Here is a 25,872-nt window from a genome sequence, read left to right as displayed (position 1 = left end):
CTTCACTGCAAAAAGGGAAACTTTATTATTTAAAAAAAATTAGAACTGGCCTGGGATTGATGCAAATTAAATAAATGGGACAAAACTGTAACATGAAGGTAGCAGCTGGTTGGAAGGTGACGCCCTGCAGCATTGAGGCGGAGGGAGCGGTTCCCCCGCGGAACTCAGCGCCGGTTGCATTTGTTTCAGGCCGGCGGGTTTACGGCGCTGGACTCGCTTTCCTCCAATCAGAGGGAGAGGGGGCGGGGGGACGAGGTCCGCCCCCGGATTTGCTTCCCCCGGAGACTCTGCGGTCACGGGGAGAGGGGCTGGAGCTGCCCCCGTTACCGGGAGCCATGAGCGGGGCCGCCAGCTCCTTGCGCCGCTACCCCCAGCTCCCGGTCTGGGTGGTGGAGGACCATCAGGATGTAAGGGCCGGCCTTCCCTCCGCAACACCCGGCCGCGCGTTATCCCGGGAGTGTCCGCGTTATCCCGGGGATGACAGTGTTATCCCGGGGATCATAGCGTTATCCCGGGGGTGACAGCGTTATCCCGGGGATCATAGCGTTATCCCGGGAGTGTCCGCGTTATCCCGGGGGTGACAGCGTTATCCCGGGGATCATAGCGTTATCCCGGGAGTGACAGCGTTATCCCGGGGATCATAGCGTTATCCCGGGGGTGACAGCGTTATCCCGGGAACCTTCTCCTGGAGGTTGCAGCATTTTCCCGGGGATTCGGAGAAAGCATTGACCTGGGAAATGAAATGCTATCCTGGGGATTGTAACTATAAGACATAGGAGCGGAAGTAAGGCCATTAGGCCCGTCGAGTCCACTCCTCCATTCAATCATGGCTGATGGGAGTTTCAACTCCACTTATCCGCACTCTCCCTGTATCCCTTAATTCCTTGGGAGGTCAAGAATTTATCAATCTCTGCCTTGAAGACATTTAAAGTCTCGGCCTCCACTGCGCTCTGTGACAATGAATTCCACAGGCCCACCACTCTCTGGCTGAAGAAATATCTCCTCATTTCTGTTCTAAATTGACCCCCTCTAATTCTAAGGCTGTGCCCACAGGTGCTAGTATCCCCACCTAATGGAAACAAATTCCCAGTGTCCACCTTTTCTAAGCCATGCATTATCTTTTAGGTTTCTATTAGATCTCCCCTCAACCTTCTGAACTCTAATGAATACAATCCCAGGATCCTTAGCCATTCATTGTATGTTAGACCTACCATTCCAGGGATCATCCATGTCAATCTCCGCTGGACAAGCTCCAGTGCCAGACTGTCCTTCCTGAGGTGTGGGGCCCAAAAGTGGACACAGTATTCTAAATGGGGCCTAACCAGAGCTTTATAAGGTCTCAGAAACACATCACTGCTTTTATATTCCAACCCTCTTGAGGTAATGTTCTCTGGAAGATTGCAACATTGTCCCAGGGAATGGAGGAGTTGACCCGGGGTTTTGTAACGTTGTCCCAGGGATTGCTGCATTATCCCAGGGATTGGAAGATTGTCCTGGAATTACAACATTTTCCCGGGAAGTGGAATGTTGTTGCACAGATTGAAAGTTTGTCTCAAGAAATCCAAAAATGTCCTGGGGATTGCAATGCTAACTGGGGGACTGGGAGGTTGCCCCAGGAGTTGGAACATTGTCCCAAGAAATGGAGTGTTTCCCTGGGGATTGGAACATTTCCTGGGGTTTGAAAAGTTGTCCTGAGGGTTGTAGCATTTATATTTCTGAGAGTTTTATATCTCTCAGGAGATAATCGTGCTCCGTGTGTTATAGTTGATCATTCTGAAGCTACTATAATATGGTACCCTCTATACTATAATAAAACTACTCTTTATTCAAGTTAGGTGCCTTTTGTGCCAAAGACTTATTAATAGTTAATCCTTCACCATTGAATATTAACAAGACTGCAGACTAGGAGTACAAGGAGGGTTGGAATGGTCTTTTGATGTAGTGGAGGTGACCCTATCTCTGGACCAGAAGGCCCAAGTTCAGAGCCCAACATCTTGTATTAAAAATGCAATTGGAATTGGTGGCAGCATCTTTATCCAAGATTTTCAGACATCTTTAAGGTGAAGATTGAGCAAAGCCTCTGCATCCCACCTCTTTCCCCTGGCCACCCACTATCACCATCACACCAACCATTCATCAAAAAGAGAACCTTGACAGCAGTTTTGGTGGAGGTAACAAAAACAGAAATCCCTGGAAAAGCTAAGCAGGTCTGGCAGTATCTGTTGTGAGTTCTGAGGAAGGGTCACACGACCCGATCTGTTAATTCTGATTTTTCTCAACAGATGCTGCCAGATTGGCTGAGCTTCTCCAGAAATTGTTCGGGGGTTTTTTTCTGATTTACAGCATTCACAGTTTCTTTTTTTCAATTTTTATTTGTTTTGATAGAGGTGTTTGTAATCATGAGTGAGTCTTAACAAAATAATTGCTTGTATGTTCCTGTTGGTGGAATGGGAGCAAATGTATTGTTTAGCCATGACTGTGACTCTGCGTGATATGTGAGTGTTAGATACAGAAACTTCAGTGTCGATTTCCGTTCACCCTCTTCCTCTTTCAGCTTTCTTCAAGACAGTATCTCTGTTTATGTTTATTTAGGTGGTACCGTTCATCTATCGAGCGATTGGTTCAAAGCATTTGCCAATTGAAAATATTGCTCTGGTTCACCTGGATTCACACCCAGATCTTCTCATCCCAGTTGACATGTTAGCTGACAGTGTTTTTGATAAGGAGTTACTTTTTGGGTAACGTAACTTAGCTTTTATTGCATTTAAATGTTGCCTAATCTGTATCTCAGATGTTGTTGAAATAACTATAAATAGTCTCATATTTGAAAACTAGTCCCTGTTTGGTAAGTAGATACAGTTAATGTCGAGTTGACAGTATAAGAAATTAATTATTGTATTTGGCAAACAATTGATATTTCAAAGATGGTGGCATCACAGTAATATCACAGTAATTCACACTGCTCTGGGAGTTAGTTACCGACCAAGGCAGGTAATGAAACTTTAATTCAATATTTTTAAAAATCTAGAATAAAAAGCTGGTCCAGTGGTGGCTATGTAATCGTTACCAATTGTCGTTTAGACCCAGATGGTTCACTCATGTGCCTAGTCACAGCTTAAGAAAATCTGACGTCCTTACCTGATCTGGCCAACATGTGACTCCAGACCCACAGCAATGTGGTTGGCTCTTAACTGACCTCTGCATAATTAGGGATGGGAAATAAAGTACTGGTCTAACCAGCAACAATCACACACCGTGAACATTTAATTTTAACAAAAATTCAGTAACCCACTGTCAGAGCCTTAGGCATGTAGGGTTTCCTATACCTAGGTAATTTTGTTTATGATTTTGTGTGACGCTGTCACAGAAATCCCGTCGCAGAGCAGACTAAAGCTGTGACTGGGCACAAACCATTAACCCTGAGCCTGGAAAGAAGAATGATGTGGGAGGGAAAGCCATTTGATTGGGAAACATGGAGTTCAGACTTGCTTTCAATGTGGGGAAGGTGGGAGTATGAGGAGGAGCCGGAGAGATATGCCAGAAATCAGAAGGATGCTTCCTGTCATTGATGTAATTGAACAACAGAAAAGGCGAGAGCAAGAGAACGTTCTGTTTAATCGAGTCTGGGATTGGATCACAAGCTTTGGCTTTTGTTCAAGTCAGGAACTGCTGAAAAGATCAATTTGGTAGCAAAGTAGGTGTTGAATATGATGGGAACAATTGAAAACCATTCCGGTTAATGTGCTCCGTTTCCCTTTGAGGTTAGGATCTCTTTACTGAGGTTTAGTGAACAGTGCGGAGGTCAGTGCTCCAGATTGGGTCTGACCAAGGCTTTGTGTAACAGAATTCATTTTTGAATTCAACCCGGTAAAGGCCAAAGATTCTAACCGACTCTATTTGGAGTTGGGAGAGCTTCAGTGCAGCTGACCAGCTTGGTTTTGTGATTTTTGGGCTGTTTCACATTGTGGTCATTGCTCCAACCAGAGGCTATAACATCATTGGAGTGAAAGCAGAGTTAACGTTATAATTCTGATGAAAGGTCACTGGACTTGAAACCTGAGCTCTATCTCTCTCTCCATGGATCCTGCTGGACCTGCTGAGTTTCTCTCTTTGTTTGTTTCCGATTTCTAGGATATACGTTGTTTTGTTTTATTTTAGAGTTAATGTTTATGATGATATATTGGACAGAAACATTGCTGCAGCCACATTCCTCCCCCCACCCCCCCCACCCCCAAATACCATTTGAGCTTGTTCTAATACCAAGGGTAATGTGGACACCACGGTTATACTGGATATCCACATCCACCTGACACCATGCTTTTATATGAGCAGAATGATCATGAGAGCAGCAAAGACACTGTTAAAGCTGGGATGGGAAGAACAGATGAAGCTAGGAAAGAACAAAAGACATCATTTAGCTCCTATATAGATATGGGACAGATGTCAGAGGTAATGTCTTTACTCTTGAGTAGTAGGGGCATGGAACGGCCTGTCTGCAACTGGAGTAGACTTGCCAACTTTAAGGGTATTTAAATGGTCATTGGTTAGAGATATTCATGAAAATGGAATAATGTAGGTGAAATGGGCTTCAGATTGGTTTCACAGGTCGGCGCAACAATGAGAACCGAAGCGCCTGTGCTGCGCTGTAATGTTCTATATTGTAGCTCTGCTGGCAGTGGGAGGGCTGTGTGAGCGTGTTATCACTGAGTGAGCTTCTAATTGACTCCCTCATGGGATGTGGCATCACTGGCTGTGCCAGCATTTACTGCCCATTCCTAGTTGCCCTGGAGAAGGTGGTGGTAAGCTGACTTCTTGAACTATTTGCAATCCGTCTGCTGTAGGTAGATCCACATTTTAGCAATGGTGGAGATGCGAGACTTTGATCCAGCAACACTGAGGGAACACCGACATTGTTGAAAATGTGTTGCTGGAAAAGCGCAGCAGGTCAGGCAGCATCCAAGGAACAGGAGAATCGACGTTTCGGGCATAAGCCCTTCTTCAGGAATCCTGAAGAATTCCTGAAGAAGGGCTTATGCCCGAAACGTCGATTCTCCTGTTCCCTGGATGCTGCCTGACCTGCTGCACTTTTCCAGCAACACATTTTCAGCTCTGATCTCCAGCATCTGCGGCCCTCACTTTCTCTCAACGCCGACATTGTTCCAAGTCAGGTGGTGAGTGGCTTGGAGGGAAATTTGCATGTGTTTGTGTTTAAATGTACTTGCTACCTTTCTAAATTGTAGAGGTCATAGGTTTGGAAGAAGCTGTCAAAAGAGACTGGGAAAGTCATTGCAGGGGATGGCGATTTGCTTTCAGGTCTTGGAAATAACATTGTTTAAATCCGGGAGATTCTGCCCGTCAGGGAGGTTTGATGTTTGTGGAACTTGATAGTACTTTAGCAAGAATGGGGCACCTTGTGACAGCCTGAAGCCATTATTCAGTTCGAGGGAAAAAATTATTCTATTTTTCTCTTTTCAGTTTCTTATTTGTATTGGAGAAGTGATCAAACTTTTTTTTTTCTCCCCACTCTGTCCTACATCCAGAGACCTGAGCATTGAGAACTGGATCATGCCTGTTGTTTACGCTGGCCATTTCTCTGATGTCTTTTGGCTTCACCCTCTCTGGGCCCAGCAGATCACCGATGGGAAGCACCACTTCTTTGTTGGTAGAGATTCATCAACGAAAACCATCAGGTATTGCTGCTGTTTACTGTGACAGGAATGTTGGGAGGTCTGACCAAGGCTTTGTGTAACAGAATTCATTTTTGAATTCAACCCGGTAAAGGTCAAAGATTCTAACCGACTCTATTTGGAGTTGGGAGAGCTTCAGTGCAGCTGACCAGTTAGACAGGCTACTGGTGAGGCCACACTTGCAGCATTGTGTACATTACTGGACTCCTTATTCAAAGAAAGACATAAATGCATTGGTAAACAGTCAGAGAAGGTTCCTAGATTAACACCTGAAATGGGCACTTAAGGAAACCTTTTAAAAAATACTTGGATGAGCACTTGAAATGCCATAACCTTCAAGACTATGGACCAAATGCTGGAAAATGGAACTAGTGTAAATTTAGTTTTTTGTCATTGCAGATTCAATGGGCCAAAGGGCTTCTTCTGAATTGCACGATTCATTGAATGGCAGGACAAGCTCGACTTGTGTCTGCTGGTGTTGAAGAGTTAAGAGACAACTTGGCTGAAACATAGAAAGTCTTGTGGGGTCTTGACAGAATCAGGGACAAGGGGGTCAATGTTTAAAAACAAAAGGGTCGCCACTTAGGATACAAATTAGGAGAAATATTTTCTCAGGGAGTTGAATGCTCTGTTTTCCTTGAGAACTGAATGCACTGTTGATTATAGTTAGTGTCTTACCCACACATTGATAAACATGTCACGGATGTACATTCTCAATTCCCCACATGATGGGCGGTGGTGACATAGTGGTAATGTTCTTGGAGCAGTAATCCAGAGTAATGTTTGGTGGCCATGGGTTCACATTCCACCGTGGTAGATGGTGGAATTTGAAATAATTTTTTAAAAATTTATTTACAGGAATTGGGCATCAGTAGCTGGACCAGCATTTACTGCTGTTTGCAAATTGCTTAGAGGGCAGTTCGTTGCTGTGGGTCTGGAGTCATGTGTAGGCCAGACCAGATCCATTCTTTATTCACTCATGGGATGTGAGTATTACTGGCTGGACCAACAACTTTTTGCCCGTCCCTCGTTGCCCTTGAGAAGGTGGTGGTGAGCTGTCTTCTTGAACCGTGACAGTGAAAGAACAGTGATACATCTCCTTCCCTAAAGAACCAGATGGGTTTCCTGAAGAAGGGCTCATGCCCGAAACGTCGATTCTCCTGCTCCTTGGATGCTGCCTGACCTACTGCGCTTTTCCAGCAACACATTTTTCAGCTCCTTTCTGACAATCAACAACGGTTTCATAATCAAGATTGACTCTGATTTCCAGATTTTTAGTGAATTCAAATTCTACCATCAGCCATGACAGGATAGGAACCTGGGTCCCCAGAACGTTACCTGGGTCTCTGGATTAGTAGCATAGCAAGAATACCATTTGGTCACTGTCCCCCTAATGTTCATAAAGAATAATTCATAAAGAATCTGCAAAATAAAGCTTGTCTCCATATTAATGATACTGGAACTACATCGATTATCATGAAAACCTTTCTGACTCATTAATGTCCTTTAGGGAGGGCAATCTGCTGTCCGTACCTGGTCTGACATACATGTGACTCCAGACCAAAAGCAATGGGTTATAACTGCCCTCTGAAATGGCCAAACAAGCTGCTCAGTTAAAGGCTGGTGTGGGATGGTGAACCAATGCTGGCCTTGCCAATGAAAGAATAAAGAACCAAAACTCATGATTCCCAATTTTGTGTGTACCTTGGTACCAAGGCACAGAGCAGTCTGCTGACTGTAAAAGGAAGTGTTTGCACTGCACCGTTTTCTACTTGTTGCCATTACCAGAGCAGACGGATGGTAGACTGAAACAGCAACAGCAAGTTAAACTTATATAGTGTCCCAGGGCTTTGCAGGAGTGAAGGCATCAAACCATGGGAAGTATTAAGCCAAGTTAGTTAGAGACAAAAACTGAGTGCAAATGCTGGAATCCAAAGTAGACAGGCAGGAGTCTGGAAGAGCACAGCAAGCCAGGCAGCATCAGGAGCTGGAGAAGTCGATGTTTCGGGTGTAACCCTTCTTCAGGACTGGCGGTGAGGGGAAGTGGGGAGCAGGATGGGGATAGGTGAAGACAGGTAAAGGGTATGACCTGGTTGCTCAATGGGAGGAATGAATCTGTTTGGTGGCTGGGAGAAGTGGAAGGGAGGGGATGGGAGGGGAGGTTATTTGAAATTGGAGAACCTGTTCAAAGAAGTAGTTTTAGGAGGAAACAGATAGAAAAAAAGGATGAGTAAATCAAATCACTTCTAAGCTTCTGGTTCCTATTGTAGTGTCTTCTCCCTCCTACCTGCATTTGTGACACATACGTTTTATTTAAATGTGCAAAGATTGTTTCATTCTAATCTGTTTTTTTGTGATTATTGTGTTCTCTTCTCAGGGTTACAAGTGGCGAGAGCTACTTTCTGAGTGATGGACTGTACGTATCGGAAAGTCTGCTGGAGAACAGGAAGCAGTTAGGATTACAGGTCATTCCAATAGACCCAGGTGAGCAGAGCAGAGATGGCTGTGAAGAACTGGAGGAAATCAGAACATCAGCCGCCAAGAAACCAAAAATGGAGCAGTTAACCAACATAGAAGGGATGCCCGGGGCTCTGTGTGCCTCCTCATCCAAAGAGAACAATCCACCATCTAAGTACGGATCTGATGATAACAACATTTGTCCAGTTACACACTCCACAACTGACAGACACACACAGGAAACCAGTCCAACCCCCACAGCAGCAACAAGTGCTCAGACTGTGCAACAGGAGAAGGAAATGGTTAAGGATCTTCTTCATGTCTTGGACAAAAGAGATGCCTTCATCCTGGATATTGACTTGGATTTCTTTTCAGTTAAAAATCCCTTCAAAGAAATGTACACCAAGGTACTTTTCCTTAATTGTAGCTTTGGGGAAAATGGTTTCTGTATTTTACCGGTCCATTAACTGGTTGAGTTTCATTAGTCTGTCTTAGAAGGTTCATTTTCAGACGTTTCATCACCATACTAGGTAACATCTTCAGTGAGCCTCCGGATGAAGCACTGGTGGTGTAGCCCGCTTTCTATTTGTGTTGGGGTTTCCTTGGGTTGGCGATGTCATTTCCTGTGGTGACGTCATTTCCTATGGTGATGCTATTTCCTGTTCTTTTTCTCAGGGTGTAATATGCTGATGAAATGTTTGAAAACAAACCTTCCAACTCAGCCAGCAAACCTATATCCAGAACCTCAACCTGAGCTACAAATCTTCTGAAAATTCGCTAACACATGATCTTCTCACATCTTGTGTATCTGGGCGCAGTCTGTTGCTGGGGTAACATGTAAGGACAGGGGAGAGAGACCATTGGATTAGCTTGTGAATGTAAACTCTTGAGAGAAACAAGCAGGCTGTTGGTCCGAAGGAAAGTTGTATTCAATGCAAAATATAGTCCATTCCTGATTGCCCAGAGAGCAGTTAAGAGTCAGCTACTTTGCTGTGTGTCTGGAGTCACATGTGGCCAGTCTAGATAAGGATGGCAGATTTTCTTCCCTAAAGGGTATTAGTGAACAATATGGTGTTTTACAACAATTGACAGTGGTTACATGTTGACTATTAAGCTTTTATCTCTATTTCTTTTTAATATTACAATCTGTCATGCTGGGATTTGGCCCCATTTGCACAGCACAGTACAGCAGCCTGAGATTCTGGATTACTCATCCAATGACATTTATACTATGACAGCCCCTGTTTTAAATGGCTCCTGTATTTTCAGGATTTCAGCTGAATGACATTGAATTGAGACCCATCCTGCTCACTAAGCTGGGTGTGAGACATCCCAAGGCACAATCTCAAGGATCATGGGAAATTCTTTGCTGTCCTGTCCAATATTTATCATTCAGCTGCTATCACTCAAACAAATGATCTGATTGTTGTCATGTTGCTATTTGTTGGAGCTTGCTATGAACAAACTGACTGCTATATTTCCTTCAGTACAGCAATGACAGCAGTTCATTGGCTGGAAAGTAAGTATAACCTGTCCTATGGTAATGAAAGGCACTTTCAAAATGCAGTGCTTTTCTTTACAAAAGCAAAAAGATGGATGCATGGAAAGATTTGTGTCTGGATTGTTCTAAACCTAAATACTACAACTAGACAGCAGATGTTAAATGAGAACAAGTATCATTTCTTGCTTAAGCCTTTGGCACTGTAGGTATTCATAATCACTTTCATCTTGTCCCTCAGGAGGAATATGAAATTCTTAAACAGTTGTACAGTTTTAACAAACCTGATCGGGAAGACTCTGAGGTAGGTGATGATCAAATGTATTGCTATTCGTGCAACATGAGGCTATGTTAATTTTGAAGAGATGAAAATGTATCCTCGCAGGTTTTTCAACTGTTGAAATTTGCTGCTTGTGTTTTTTAAAAGAATACAGTTGCCAATTCAGTGAGTGTTTAACTGTTTAAGTTCTATGACTGTAACAGCCATAGACAGGATTTCGGCTATTTCTTTCTGTCAAAAAGAGAATAGTATTAACTGTTGCTGTGACCGTGGACCAGCAGCTTTATGTTACAATCTTGTTAAGGAGCAGTAACCTCTTTTTAAAACAGACTTATTCCTGTGATGTAAAAGTTGTCACAGTCCTACTGAACCATAGGCCTGCTCTCTCACTGGTGGTGGGTTAATCTGAGGGTCACCATGCCTCAGGTGAGAGGAGAGGTTGAGAAGGAAAGTCCTTCATGCTAACCTTAGCTGGTGTGAGAATTGAATCCACAATGTTGGAATCGCTCTGCATTCAGCCATCTGAGCTAACCAATTTATGAAGAGAGACTGGATTGGTTGGGATTATATTCACTTAAGTTCAGAAGACTGAGAGAGAATCTCATAAAAACCAATAAAACTCTAACAGGACTAGACAGGGTCAAAGCAGGAGAATGAGAGGTTATCTTATTGAGACATGTAAGACCTTGAGACTGAATAGGAGAGATACCAGGAGGATATTTCCCCTGGTGGGAATGACTAAAATGAGCACACGCTACATTCCCCTTTTTAAGGCAGAGAAGAGAATGATTTTCTTTGTATCAGAGGGTTGTGAAAATTTGGAATTCTCTTTCCCAAACATGAGTGAGGCAGCATTTAATTTAAATTTATTGAAGGTTGAGTTGGATGGACTTTGCAGAGATGAGGATGTTGAGGATTGCGGGCTGTAGAAGGAAAATGGTACTGACAGCACAACCAGGTCAGCCAGTGTCTTATTGATGGTGGAACAGACTCAAGGGGTCAAATGGCCTATTCCTGCTCCCTGTTGAAATATCTCAACATGAAAATATACTTAAATCCATCACAGTTTAAATAGGAAGTTAACAAAATAACTTCTTTCTAGAGCGAAGAATTGGGCACACCAGAAGGAATAAGAGTTGGGTTTTTTTAAATATTTGGGCAAGGAAGTCTTGACATTAACGATTTTAATTTAAAGGCAATTTCTCAAAACAAATCTGCAAATTATATATCATCCCCACAGGAGGCCTTGATCGATTGTGTGGAGGCTCGCACAAGACAGTTGGAAGATATGGAAGCTGCATTTGCAGATTTGTGTGAAGATGATAGCGAAGAAAGTGTACAGAAGTGGGCAGCAATCCCTGGGTAAATGAAATAACTTTATAATAAAGCAGCAATGTTTCTCTTGACAGGAGAATTCATCACTTGGATAAATAAAACAAAGAACTGCAGTTGCTGGAAATCTGAAACAAAAGTAGATGGTGCTGGAGAAACTTAGCAGGTCTGGCCATGTCTGTGGAGAGAAAGCAGCGTTAACATTTCAGATCCAGTGACCCTTCTACAGAACTGTTGATAGCTTGGAACAGGTGACATATACACTGAAGGAACTGCGGGGGTGTCGTAGGGTGGGAGGTCAGAGTGAATGAATAGATGTTGACGCAGCCTAGAGAAAAAGGCAGGAGGGCAGACAAAGGAGTGGATAATGGTAAGTCAGGGAGAGAGGAAACCTGATAATGGGAACCTTAACAAAGTGAAAATGGATTGGCTGAATTATTCAGTTGGGTTTGATTGGATTGCTTGTTTTTCTTGTTTCGTTGATTTCTGCACATCCGTTCCTTCCCTCAAGCCCCACTGTTTCTCCCGCCCCAGCTGTTTACTGACTGACTTCACTGGCCCCTGCCCACATGATAATAACTTGCTTTTTAGCTGCTTGGACCAGTTCCTACACCACCTGACTGTCCCCGGATCTCCCAGTACAGTCAGAAGGTGGAGTGCTGGTATTGTCACAGGGTTATCAATCTGAAGATCCAGGCTCATGCTGTGGGGGCACTGGTTCAAATCCCACTGTGGCATTTGGTGGAATTTAAATTCAATACCGAGAATATATAGCAAGTCTCTATGATAGTGAAACCACCATTGGTTTTCATTAAAACCCACTTGGTTTGCTAATGTCATTTGTGGAAAAAATCTGCTCCTCTTCCCCGGTCCTATCGCAAGTATGTTAACTATTTGTAGTGACCCATTGGTTAGCACTGCTGCCTCACAGCACCAGGGACCCAGGTTCGATTCCAGCCTCGGGCACCTGTCTGTGTGGAGTTTTCATATTCTGTCTGTGTCTGCGTGGATTTCTCCCGGCTGCTCCGGTTTCCTCCCACAGTCCAAAGATGTGCAGATGAGATGGATTGGCCTTGGGAAATATAGGGTTACAGGAATGGAGTAAAGGGTGGGACTGAGTGGGATCCTCTGGAGAGACAGTGTAGACTCGATGGACTGAATAGCCTGAAATTCCATGATCTGCCATCGCCACTCCTGTGGTAGCAGGATCCATACTGTCTGACTGAAGATATTTCTCTTTCAGACCACATATGTAATTTTGTGAGCGGTTTTGGGCCCTTTATCTAAGGAAGGAGTGTTGGTATTGGAGGGGGGTCCAGAGGAGGTTTATAAGAATGCTCCCAGGGATAAAGGGCTCGTCATATATGAGGAACAATTGAGGACTCTGGGTCTGTACTTGATGGAGTTTAGGAAGGGGATCTGGGGGAATTCATATTGGAACGTCAAGAAGACTGAGAGGCCTGAATAGTGTGAACATGGAGGAGATGCCTCTGCTAGTAAGTAAGACTAGGACCCAAGGGCATAGCCTCAGAGTGAAAGAACGACCCTTTAGAACCGAGAGGAGGAATTTTTCATCCAGACCATAGTGGATCTGTAGAACTCTGACACAGAAGTGTGTGGAGGCCGAGTCATTCAGTGGATTTAAAACAGATAGGTGAGATTAGATTTATTGTCATGTGTTTGGAATAAAGGGAAAAGAGTCTCCACTCTCCAGCGCCTCCTTGGATTTCTAACTAAAAAGCAAGATATTAAGACGATAGATTTGGAAATTGTCCAGTTTTGTCCATTTGATGTGTCTGCAAGAGCTCACCTCCCACCCACCTACACAGCTGTGATCTCTTTGACTCTTTCCCGACAGTGGAAACAGGCCGGGTCCTGGAACTGGGCTTCTCCAAATTGAGAAACGTATCAGCCATGGTTGAATCTGCTCCGCCATTCAATGGGCCGAATGGCCTAATTCTGCTCCTATATCTTATGATGTTCTTGCTGAGTGGATTCTTAGTAACTAAATTCTATTTATAGTCCCAAGTTTTGGATGCTTCCAGTTGTGGAGGTGTCTGCATGTGGGGATTGATATGTGAACCAAGCAGTGCGGGCAGCAGAGGTTTGGAGATGTTCAGGTTTGTGGAGGATGGAAGATACAAGGATGACCAAGAATGTGTCAGAGAAGTGACATGCAGTGGGTCTGGCAGCGCCTAAACCACGTTAATGTTTTAGGTCTGTGATCTTTAATCAGGTTCTCAGAGAAGATCATCAACCTGAAACATCTGTTTCCCTCTCCACATACACTGTCTGACCTGCTGATCTTTTCCAGCATTTTCAGTTTTTATGCCAGGTTTCCAGTATCTGCAATGTTCTGCTTCTCTGTATCTGTTATAGATTGACATTACAGGTTGGATTTTATTACGATTCAATACAAAGATTCTTGGTTGCAGGAACCCAGATTTTAGCTGGTGAAAGAAATTGGGATGTTTATTATTCACTCGTTGGACTTGGGCATCGCTGGCTTGCCAACATTTTATTGCCTGTCCGTTGTTGCCCTTGACTCCAAACTGTCGCCCAAAGCGTGCCTCCCAAGTAAATGTTACAAGGTCTTGTGATGCAGGGTAGTGTCCCTGTCTCTGACCCAGGAGTTCCAGGTTCCAGTCCCATTCCAAGACCCACTGGCTAAGGAAAGTGTGTTTCAAATGCAGTAGAACAGGTTGTGCACCAATGTGTGAATTTTTCCGGTACAGACTGATGGCAGGTATTAACTGGTGGAGAACTTCGTGGTCTGCCATGTGGTAAGAGACTGGAGATTCTCCCATCACCATCTATAGCTCCAGACACAATCTTTCCACATTTACCTTGTCAAACCCCCTGGGTATATTTCAATAAGATCACCTCTCATTTTAACAACATGCAGCTGGATGTATGCATCATCTTATAAGAATTTTGCATTTGTTTGCAGCCTGGAAAAACTCACTCAGCTTGTGCTTAGCCTTAAGGAGAGACTGGGAACACCTGACTATGAAATGGTGGGTATGACAACAGTTACCTGCCTTGTTTGTGTTTGTTCTTTCATGGGCATCACTGGCAAGGTCTGCATTTGTTTCTCTTCAGAGTAGCTAAGAATCAAACACATCCACAAGCATCCACTTCTCCCCCCCCCCCCCCCCCCCCCCCCCACCAACGTTCAATAGCAGCAGTGTGTACTATCTACAAGATACACTGCAGAAATTCACCAAAGATCCTCAGACAGCACCTTCCAAACCCTTCCATCTAGAAGGATAAGGGCAACAGATACATGGGAACACCACCCCTGCATATTCCGCTCCATGCTCCTCACCATCCTGACTTGAGAATATATCACCATTCCTCCTTCCTCCACTCTCACGAGGTAAAAATCCTGCAATTCCCTCCCTAAGGACATTGTGGCTTCACCTTTAGCAGGTGGACTGCAACGGTTCAAGAAGGCAGCTCATCACCACCTTCTCAAGGAGAACTAGGGACGGGCAATAAATGCTGGCCCAGCCTGCAACACCCACGTCCCATGATTGAAGAAACAAAAGTTCAAATTTATTATGAACATAAGGATTGAATTTGCTGCTACCCACTCTCTCAGGCAGCACATTCTATATCCTGAGTCACTGTGTATATAAAAATACTTCCTCACATCACCTCTAGTTCTTCTGTCAATTAGTAAAACTCTGTCTCCTCTGCTGATTGGTATTTTTGCCATTGGAAAGTTTCAAAATGTTTTGTTTCTCCTTGTTGAGAAGTTTCTGTCGAGACCCCTGACTGGATTGTAATGTCATAAGTCCGATGATTTGCAGAACTCCCTGAATGATAACCATTCAGGCACAAAGCCAGGACCAGAGAGCTGGTCGACAGTGGACAGCATCACAGCTGAGCTGGAATCTGCACTTGGCTGCATTCACGTAGTACCCCCCTCTACCCACCCACATTTAAGGCCCAGCAGAGTTAGAACGAGTGGCTCTACTCCATGAACGTCACTAGATTCAGGACCTTGCTGAGCCATCAGAGAATTGGGTGGCTGGGTTGTGCCTGGAGCACAGTGCGCAGTTTGAGTCTCCTCAGTGTAAAAACTCGAGAAAAGTTAGCAGGATTAGTTTTTAGGATGAAGGGATTATCACGTGAAAAAAGGTTGAGCAGATTTTGTCTGGAGTTAAGAAAAACAAAAGATTAAAAAAAACTTGAGAGAGTGGAGGCTGATTGAATGTTTCCCATGTGGGAGAACTAAAGGACACGTTTTAAAAAAACATTAAAGATCCCCCATTTAAGATTGAGATGAGGACTTTATTTTCTCTTTGAGGGTCATTAGTGTTTGGAATTCTCTACTGTTGTGGTAGCAGTGCCATCGAATATATTTAAGGCTAAGTTAGATTTTGAATCAACCAGAGTCTGTGGTTATGGGGAGCAGATAGGAGAGTGGGGTTGAGATCACACCAGATCAGCTATAATCCTATTGAATGGCTCAACCGGCCGAATGGCCTAATCCAATTCTAATTCCTTATGATCCATGTGACCATGTGCAAAGTGAGGGTGTCTGATTGCATGCATTTCAATTGTAACTCCTGTTTGTAAAAGTATTTGTAGAAACTAGTTTATTACAGGGGAAGGCAATGGCCTAGTGGTATTATCACTGGACTGTTAATCCAGGGACCCTGGTAATGTTCTGAAGAACCTGGGTTCAAATCCTGCCATGGCAGATGGTGGGGAATTTGAATTACAGATGAAAATTCAAATTCATCTTCTCATCTTGTGAATGAAAAAAAAGTTATTACTGCAGTAGCACCGAATAATGTACTTGGCTGGGTTTTTTATTTTCAGGTTCACCAGGCGGGGCTAACGTGTGATTATTCGGAACTTCCGCACCACATTAGCACTGAGGAAGAGATAAACAAACACATGGCTGCTGTAAAACGGTTACTTAAAGTTTTGCCCAGGCCAACTCTCATTACTATTGCAAGGTATGTAATAGATTACAAAGGCAGAGTGCAGTGGATGATGGGTGATCTACAGTGAAATCAGAAAATGCTGGAAACCCAGATCAGGCAGCTTCTGAGGGTGAGGAAATAGAGTCAACCTTTAAGATTGCTGACCTCTCAATTAAAGTTGGGATGATAAGTGATTTACCTGACACGTTAATTCTGATTCTCTATCTGCAAATGCTGCCAGACCTGCTGAGCCCTTCCAGTATTTCCTGCTTTTACTTATCCGTAGACTGTCTCAGGGCCATGTGTGCAATCCTGCACATGTCCTGAAAAAGAGGCTGTGTGACAAACCTAAGAGAATAGGTGAGATTCTGAATGATTACTTTGCATCATTGTTCACTGAGGAGAGGGACATGATATATGTTTAGATTAGAGATAAAAGTTTCTTTACTCTGGATCACATTGACATAAGTAGGGAAGATGTGTCGGATAGACTAGAGGTTATTAAGGTGGACAAATCCCCAGGACCGGATGAGGTCTATCCCAGGTTGCTGAGGGAGGTGAGAGAGGATATAGCTGACTGATATCTTTGTGGCATCCTTAAACACAGGTGAGGTGTCGGAGGACTGGAGGATTGCTCATGTTGTCTCCCTGTACAAGAAGGGTAGTAGGGATATTCTGGGTAACTACAGACCAGTGAGCCTGATGTCAGTGGTGGGAAAGTTGCTGGAGAAGGTACTGAGGGTTAGGATCTATTTATATTTAGAAAAGAATGGGCTTATCATAGAGTCATAGAGATGTACAGCATGGAAACAGACTCTTCGGTCCAACCTGTCCCTGCCGACCAGATATCCCATCCCTAGGCAACATGGTTTTGTGCGGGGGAGATTGTGCCTTACCAACTTAATAGAGATCTTTGGGGAAGTGACCAAGTTGATAGATGAAGGAAGGACTGTTGATGACATATACATGAACTTTAGTAAGATGTTTGATAACGTTCCCCATTGTAAACTAATAGAGAAAGTGAAGTCACGTGGTGTGCAGGGTGTTCTAGCTAGGTGGATAAAGAACTGGTTGAGCAACAGGAGACAGAGAGTAGTAGTTGAAGAGAGTTTCTCGAAATGGAGAAAGGTGACCAGTGGTGTTCCACAGGGGTCAGTGTTGGGGCCACTGTTGTTTGTGAAATACATAAATGATCTGGAAGATGGCACTGTTGATATGATCAGCAATTTTGCAGATGACACAAAGATTGGTGGAGTAGCCGAATGCATAAGGGACTGTCAAAGAATACAGGACAATATAGATAGACTGGAGAGTTGGGCGGAGAAGTGGCAGATGGAGTTCAATCCAGGCAAATGTGAGGTGATACATTTTGGCAAGTCTAATTCCAGAGCGAATTATACGATGAACGGAAGAGCCTTGGGAAAAGTTGATGGGCAGAAAGATCTGGAAGTGCAGGTCCATTGTACCCTGAAGGTTGCTGCACAGATGGATAGAGTGGTCAAGAAAGCATATGGTATGCTTGCCTTCAGCAGACAGGGTATTGAGTATGAGAGCTAGCAAGTCATGTTAAAATTGTGCATGATGTTGGTTTGGCCACATTTAGAATACTGTGTACAGTTCTGGTCGCCACAGTACCAAAAGGATGTGGACGCTTTGGAGAGAGTGCAGAGAAGGTTTACGAGGATGTTGCCTAGTATGGAAGATGCTAGCTATGAAGAGGTTGAGTAGGTTAGGATTGTTTTCATTAGAAAAAGGAGATTGAGAGGGGAACCTGATTGAGGTTTACAAAATCATGAAGGGTATAGACAGGGTGGATAGAGATAAGCTTTTTCCAAGGATGAAGCATTCAATAACGAGAGGTCAGGATTTCAAGGTGTGAGGTGAAAAGTTTAAGGGGGATACACGCGGCAAATACTTTACACCGAGGGTTGTGGGTGTCTGGAACGCGTTGCCAGCAGAGGTGGTAGAGGCAGGCACAGTGGATTCATTTAAGATGCATCTGGACAGATTCATGAGTTGGTGGTGAGCAGAGGGATACGGATGCTTAGAAATTGGACAGTAGATTTGGGTTGGCTCAGGCTTGGAGGGCCGAAGGGCCTGTTCCTGGGCTGTAAACTTTCTTTGACCTTAGATTCTGGCTCAAAGAACATTCATTCTGTATGAATACCCATGTCTTAGGAATAAAGAAACAAGAGGACTTTCAGGCCCTCAAATTTGCAAGTCAATGAAGCGATGACTGATCTAAGGGCTAACCCAGTCTCAATACCTTCAGCCCATGTACTTTGGAGAGCAAAACTGGATCAATCTCAGTGTTAAATCTCGGCGTTAATCTCGGCTTGAATTCTGTTTGTGGGGAGTTTCAAGTTTCTGCTGCCAGGTATGTGTAGGAGAGTTTCCTAATTTCATTCCAGGCAGATATGACTCTTGAGCCCTGCAGTTCTAAGCACCCCAACCAGTTGAAATAGTTTCTTGCTAAAATAAATCTTTTGAGTCCGTTTCTGAAGAAGGGTCACTGAAACATTAACCCATTAACCACTGATGTTCCCAGATCTGCTGAGTTTCTCCAGCAATTGCTGCTCTTGTTTACAATAGTTTCCCTCTATCAAATTATCTGCAAACGTTTGATCAATTCACACTATTGGCTTTGTAAATTCCAGGGAATACAATACTGGTTTGCACAATTGCTTCTGCAATTTTAACCATTTAAGTCCAGATCAGTACACTGCACTGCCTCCAAGTCCAGTATATCTTTCCAAATGACCAGAACTGCTTGCACTAACTCCGCTCAAACCAGGAGGTATATCTTGGGTAGAATTCAGGAAAGGTGCTTTTTCATCCACCAGATCATTTCCTCCTCTGAACTGTACAGTCTGCATGGGCTAACATTCTGTTTTACCTAGTCAATGGGAGATGAGCTGAAATGTAGTCTTGACATTAAATTAAACCTTACAGCCCCAAGTAGTGTTTGTCAGTGAAATGTGCTCGGACCACATTAACCCATCAGCTCACACCCACTGGGAATCATTGACATGCATGGAATTGGCTCCAATTGATCACTGTTATTGATAGAAAGTGATTTAATCTAAAATCCTATCAATGCTTGGAGTTTTGCCAGAAGATCAAGCCCCAATCCAGAGACTGAGATTCCCTACAGTGTGGAAACAGGCCATTTCGCCCAACAAGGGCAGACCGGCCCTCCGAAGAGTAACCCACCCAGACCTATTTCCCTCTGACTCATGCACCTAGCACTATGAACAATTTAGCATGACCAATTCACCCTGACCTGTACATCTTTGGAATGCGGGAGGAAACCGGAGCACCTGGAGGAAACCCACGCAGACACGGGGAGAAAGTGCAAACTCCACACAGGCGGTCGCCTATGGCTGGAATTCAACCTGGGTCCCTGGTGTTGTGAGGCAGCAGTGTTAAGCACTGAGTCACCATGCCACCCTAAATATAAGCAGGCAAACTCTGGAGTGCAGCACTGTTGGAGCTGTTGCACATCTTTGGAATGCGGGAGGAAACTGGAGCACCTGGAGGAAACCCACGCAGACACGGGGAGAAAGTGCAAACTCCACACATTGAACCTGGGTCCCTGGTGTTGTGAGGCAGCAGTGTTAAGCACTGAGTCACCATGCCACCCTAAATATAAGCAGGCAAACTCTGGAGTGCAGCACTGTTGGAGCTGTTGCTTTTTGGCTATTGTCCAGAATGCTTTTGTTCCTTCGATTGGTAATAAAAGATTTCCGGTCCAGTCGTAGAGTCATACAGCATAGAAACAGACCCTTCAATCGAACCAGTGCTGGCCATAATCCCAAACTAAACTAGTCCCACCTGCATGCGCTTGGCCCATATACAGAGGAACCTTGATTATGCAAACGAGATGGGCGGCACTATTTCATTCGGATAACAGATTATTCGATTAATTTGATTTCCTCTGGGGTTTGGAGTTTTCTGTGAAGTCTGCTCCCTTTCAGGAGACAAGGCAGCAGCATACGCACCCTCTGCCTGCCCCCCAACCCCATCCATCTCCGCCCCCTGTCCACCCCCACCCACCATCCAACCCCTGTCCGCGCCTCCCACCCCCCTCCACCCCACCACCACCAACAGTCAGACTGCTGCCGCCTTTGTGGGGTAAATCTCCAAATAGCGCATGCGCGCACACAAACTTTTGACAGGTTCCACCTCTGCTCTGTACAGGACAATGTTGAAGAGATTGTCTGGGGAAGGGCAGTTTAGGGTATGCCCCTGTGTAGATCTCCAGGGAAAGTGTTGGGGGAGAGAGAGAGAGAGAGAGGGCGGGAGATCATCATTTAGAGACAGTGTCTGGACTGTCCAGGACTGTTCGGCAGCATTTCAGTGAGCCGAATTCGTTTTTAATCATTGTACCTGTAAACAAAATACGCAATCATGGTTGAAACAGCTCTTTGATATAATGTTTCTGTCGGGACCTCGGGATCTCCTTCGGATAATCCGATATTCGGATAATCGAGGTTCCTCTGCACATCCAAATTTCTTATTCATGAAGTTATGTAAATATCTTTTAAACATTGTAACTGTACCTGCATCCACTACCTCTGGAAACTCATTCCACACATGAACCACACTCTGAGAAAAAAGTAGCCTCTCATGTCTTTTTTTAAATCTTTGTCCTATAACCTTAAAAATATGCCACCTACTCTTGAAATCCTTCACCCGAGGGAAAATACACCTGCCGTTCACCTTATCTATGCTCCTCATGATGTTATAAACCTCTATAACATGTTTGAAAAAAAGGAGAGTAGTCCCAGGTGACTTAAGTCAATATTTATTCCTCAACAAACATCACTAAAATGGATTATTTGATCACTAAGACAATGCTGTTTGTGGCAGCTTGCTGTGCAGGAACTGGCTGCCATTTTTGCTATATCGAAAGAATGAACAGCTATCAGATTGGCTATGAAAGGCTTTGAGATGTCCTGAGGTGGTGCAGTACTTTGTAGAAGTGCCTATTCTTTCTTTTTCCTTACATAACCAGGTTGCAGTCCAACAAATTTATTTGGAAGTACAAGTTTTCGGAGCGCTGCTCCTTCGTCAGGTAGCTAGTGGGTCAGGATTGTAGGACACAATTAATTGTAAAATATCATGGGGTAGGTGTCATACAATTGATGTGGTGTATTGATCAAACCTACCTGACGAAGGAGCAAAACTCCAAAAGCTTATACTTCCAAATAAAGCTGTTTGACTATGACCTGGTGTTGTGTGATTTTTAATTTTGTTGACCCCAGTCCAGCACCGACACCTCCACACATTTTTTTTCCTGATTTGGTTGGATCTCCACACAATCAGCATGACACCAGTCAGCACAGCTGTGACCGGCAGTCATAATCATAGAGATGTACAGCATGGAAACAGATCTTTTGGTCCACCACGTCCATGCCAACCAGATATCCTAATCTAATCTAGTCCCATCTGCCAGCACTTGATCTATATCCCTCCAAAGCCTTCCTATTCATACACTCATCCATTTGCCTTTTAAATGCTGTAATTGTACCAGCCCCACCATTTCGCCTGATAACTCATTCTATACACTCACCATCCTCTGCATGAAAAAATTGCCCCTTAGGTCTCTTTTATATCTTTCCCTTCTCCCCCTAATCCTATGCCCTCTAGTTCTGGGCTCCACGGAAAAGACCTTTTCTATTTACCCTATCCAGGCCCCTCACGATTTTAAAAACCTCTATAAGGTCACCCCTTAGCCTCTAACGTTCCAGGGAAAGCAGCCCCAGCCTATTCAACCTCTCCCTAAAGCTCAAATCCTCCAACACTGGCAACATCCTTATAAATCTTTTCTGAACCCTTTCAAGTTTCACAAAAATGCAGCACCTCGCATTTATCTGAATTAAACTCTATCTGCCACTTCTCATCCCATTGGCCCACCTGATCAAGATCCTGTTATAATCTGAGGTAACCTTCACTGTCCACTACACCTCCATTTTTGGTGTCATCTGCGAACTTACTAACTGTACCTCTTATGCTCACATTAAAATCATTTATATAAATGATGAAAAGTAGTGAACCCAGCACCGATCCTTGTGGCACTCCACTGATCACAGGCCTCCAGTCTGAAAAACAACCCTCCACCACCACCCTCTGTCTTCTACCTTTGAGCCAGTTCTGTATCTAAATGGCTACTTCTCCCTGTATTCCATGAGATCTAACCTGCTAATCAGTCTCCCATGGGGAACCTTGTCGAACGCCTTTCTGAAGTTCAAATGGATCACATCTACTGCTCTGCCCTCATCAATCTTCTTTGTTACTTCTTCAAAAAACTCAAACAAGTTTGTGAGAAATGATTTCCACTCACAAAGCCATGTTGACTATCCCTAATCAGTCCTTGCCTTTCCAAATACATGTACATCCTGTCCCTCAGGATTCCCTCCAACAACTTGCTCACCGCCAAGGTCAGGCTCACCGGTCTATAGTTCCCTGGCTTGTCTTTACCGCCCTTCTTAAACAGTGGCACCACGTTTGCCAACCTCCAGTCTTCCAGCACCTCTCGTGACTATTGATGATACAAATGTCTCAGCAAGGGGCCCAGCAATCACTTCCCTAGCTTCCCACAGAGTTCTAGGATACATCTGATTACGTCCTGGTGATTTATCCACTTTTATGTGTTTCAAGACATCCAGGACCACTTCCTCTGCAATATGGACATTTTTCAAGATGTCACATTTATTTCCCCACACTCTGTCTTCCATGTTCTTCTCCACAGTAAACACTGATGCAAATTACTCGTTTAATATCTCCCCCATCTCCTGTGGCTCCACACAAAGGCCGCCTTGATGATCTTTGAGAGGCCCTATTCTCTCCCTCGTTACCCTTGTATCCTTAATGTATTTATAAAAACCCTTCGGATTCTCCTTAATTCTATTTGCCAAAGCTATCTCATGTCCCCTATTTGCCCTCCTGATTTCCCTCTTAAGTAAACTCCAACGTCTTTATACTCTTCTGAGGATTTACTCGATCTATCCAGTCTATACCTGACACATGCTTCCTTCTTTTCCTTGACCAAAACCTCAATTTCTCTCATCATCCAGCATTCCCTACACCTGCCAGCCTTTCCTTTCACCTTTACAGGAATATACTTTCTCTGGATTCTCGTTATCTAATTTTCCTGCCGTCCCTTTACCTGCAAACATTTGCCTCCCAATCACCTTTTGAAAGTTCTGCCTAATACTGTCAAAACTGGCCTTTCTCCTTTAGACCTGTCTATCCTTTTCCATCACTATTTTAAAACTAATAGAATTATGGTCGCTGGCCCCAAAGTGCTCCCCCACTGACACCTCAGTCACCTAGCCTGTCTTAGTTCCTAAGAGTAGGTCAAATTTTGCACCTTCTCTAGTTGGAACATCAACATCCTGAATCTGAAAATTTTCTTATACACACTTAACAAATTCCTCTTTATCTAAACTCTTAACACTATGGCAATCCCAATCTATGTTTGGAAAGTTAAAATCTCCTACCTTGACCACCCTCAATTTCTCAATTTCCTGCTGATCTATAATACAACCCCAATATGGTGATCATCCCTTTCTTATTTCTCAGTTTCACCCAAATAACATCCTTGGATGTATTCCCAGGAATAGCTTCCCTAAGTACAGCTGTAACACTATCCCTTATCAAAAATGCCACTCCCCCTCCTCTCATGCCCCCCTTTCTATCCTTCCTGTAGCATTTGTATCCTGGAACATTCAGCTGCCAGTCCTGTCCATCCCTGAGCCATGTTTCTGTAATTGCTATGATATCCCAATCCCATGTTCCTAACCATGCCCTGAGTTCATCTGCCTTCCCTGTGAGGCCTCTTGCATTGAAATAAATGCAGTTTAATTTATCCATCCAACCTTGTTCTCTGCTTTATTCCTACCTGTCCTGACTGTTTTGACTTGCTCCCTTTCCCACTGTACCAGTGTCAGATTGAAATCTTTCCTCACTATCTCCCTGTGTCCCAAACCATCTTACTCGTATAAATCCTCCTGAGCAGCTCTAGCAAATCTCCCTGCCAGTATATTAGTCCCCTTCCAATTTAGATGCAATCTGTCCTTCTTGTACAGGTCACTTCCAGCCCAGAAGAGATTCCAATGATCCAAAAATGTGATTCCTTCTCCCATACACCAGCTCCTCAGCCATGCATTCATCTGCTCTATCCTCCTATTCCTACCCTCACTAGCTCATGGCACCGGGAGTAATTCAGATATTACTACCCTTGAGGACTTCCATTTTAAATTCCTGCTTAACTTTCTATATTCTTCCTTCAGAATCTCATCCTTTTCCCTTCCGTTGTCATTAGTTGTGTACAGTGACCTCCCACTGGTACTTCTCCCCTTTCTGCACCCTCTCTGAGACATGGTTGAACCTGGCATCAGGAGGGCAACACACCATTCTGATATTTTTGCTGCTGGCCGCAGAAACATCTGTCTGTGCCTCTGACCAGAGAGCCTTCTATCACAATCAATCGCTTGGAACCACTTGGTGTTCTGTGTAAACTTGGAATCATGCAATCATAGCTCAGTTGACTGGACATCTGATTGGCACTGCAGAATGGCACCAGCAGTGTGGGTTTAATTCTGCACCAGCTGATGTTGCCATGAAGGATTCTCCTGTTCAACCTTCCTCACCGGAGACATGGTGACCCTCAGGTTATACCACCACCAGTCATCTCCCTCTAATTAGAGAGAGCAGCCCTGTAATCCAGTAAGACTCTGGAGACTTTACCATTGCCTGTGTTAATCAAGAGTTATTAAAGGGCGTATGCTGTCTGTTAGCTGTAGAAACTGCGTTCCTCTGAATGTATTGAATATAAACAGCAAGCCAGTGATTCACATTACTGTTAATGTTTTCACGTAACTTCTCCCGCGAGCGTTTCTGCAAATTGCAGTGTGTTTGGAGCAGATTGTGTCAGGTTCTGTCTTGTTTCAGGTCCAGTCTAGATGATTACTGTCCACCTGAACAGGTAGACTCTATTCAAGAGAGGATGTTAAAGGTACTACATTGTTGCTATGGGTCGTTAGACGTCCATTTGGAATACTGAATTTTGTCAGATGCTATGTCCCTCTGTCTGAACCAGAGAGTGCGTACAGCCTTCAGTCTCATTTCCAGAAGAGAGCATCAAAATAGGAGCAGGAGGAGGCCATTCGCCTCACCATGATTCAAGTCGATCCTGGGCTTCAACTCCACGTTCTAAAGAGAATTTTATTTAATAAATTATAATTTTAATGACACTTTTAATATTGTCCTTGATCTTTGTTTCAATAATCTTGCTGTTAATGTTAGCAGTTTTATACAGTAACTGAGTGTTTTTTTTCTGACTGTTACCCAGTGCAGGACGAGGCCATTTAGTCCATTAGGCCTGTGCTGTCCCCCTGAAAGAATATTCCTGTTTGTAATCCAGTCAGTTTGTTATCTTCAAGATTCTGTCAAACATGCATGTCAAATTATTTTTATAACATCAGCTTCTCTTCCTGGTCAAGTGTCTCAGATAGTTCTTGAGTGAAAAGAACTTCTCCTGTTCTCCCCTTTTTTTCAACCTTGTTCCAGTGCTTTTTGGATCCCATTACCTCGTGTTAATGATGCAGTGACCAGAGGAAATATTTCTTCTCCATCAGAATTTCTCACCATCTTGAAAACCTTGCTAAGGAC

The 25,872-nt window shown here is 43.9% G+C and overlaps 1 protein-coding gene across 3 annotated transcripts; it reads left to right on the top strand.

The window, feature by feature from the left end:
• Positions 1-77: 77 nt before the first annotated feature.
• Positions 78-25,454, top strand: c29h5orf22 (chromosome 29 C5orf22 homolog). 3 transcript variants are annotated; one of them, XM_043719626.1, is made up of 9 exons: positions 78-407; positions 2,593-2,738; positions 5,541-5,690; positions 8,065-8,551; positions 9,884-9,946; positions 11,163-11,284; positions 14,205-14,271; positions 16,088-16,227; positions 25,153-25,454. In XM_043719626.1, the coding sequence occupies exons 1-9, from the start codon at positions 93-95 to the stop codon at positions 25,262-25,264; spliced, it is 1,602 nt and encodes a 533-aa protein (XP_043575561.1). In that variant the 5' UTR covers positions 78-92; the 3' UTR covers positions 25,265-25,454. The 3 variants fall into 3 exon arrangements, with proteins under 3 accessions (XP_043575561.1, XP_043575562.1, XP_043575563.1); XM_043719627.1 differs by lacking the exon at positions 25,153-25,454 and adding an exon at positions 18,373-18,643; XM_043719628.1 differs by lacking the exon at positions 16,088-16,227 and having other exon boundaries at positions 25,153-25,286.
• The last annotated feature ends 418 nt before the right edge of the window (positions 25,455-25,872 follow it).

The sequence above is a fragment of the Chiloscyllium plagiosum genome, chromosome 29 (assembly GCF_004010195.1).
Source record: "Chiloscyllium plagiosum isolate BGI_BamShark_2017 chromosome 29, ASM401019v2, whole genome shotgun sequence".
NCBI lineage: Eukaryota > Metazoa > Chordata > Chondrichthyes > Orectolobiformes > Hemiscylliidae > Chiloscyllium > Chiloscyllium plagiosum.
This window is presented reverse-complemented; position numbering and strand designations above follow the sequence as displayed.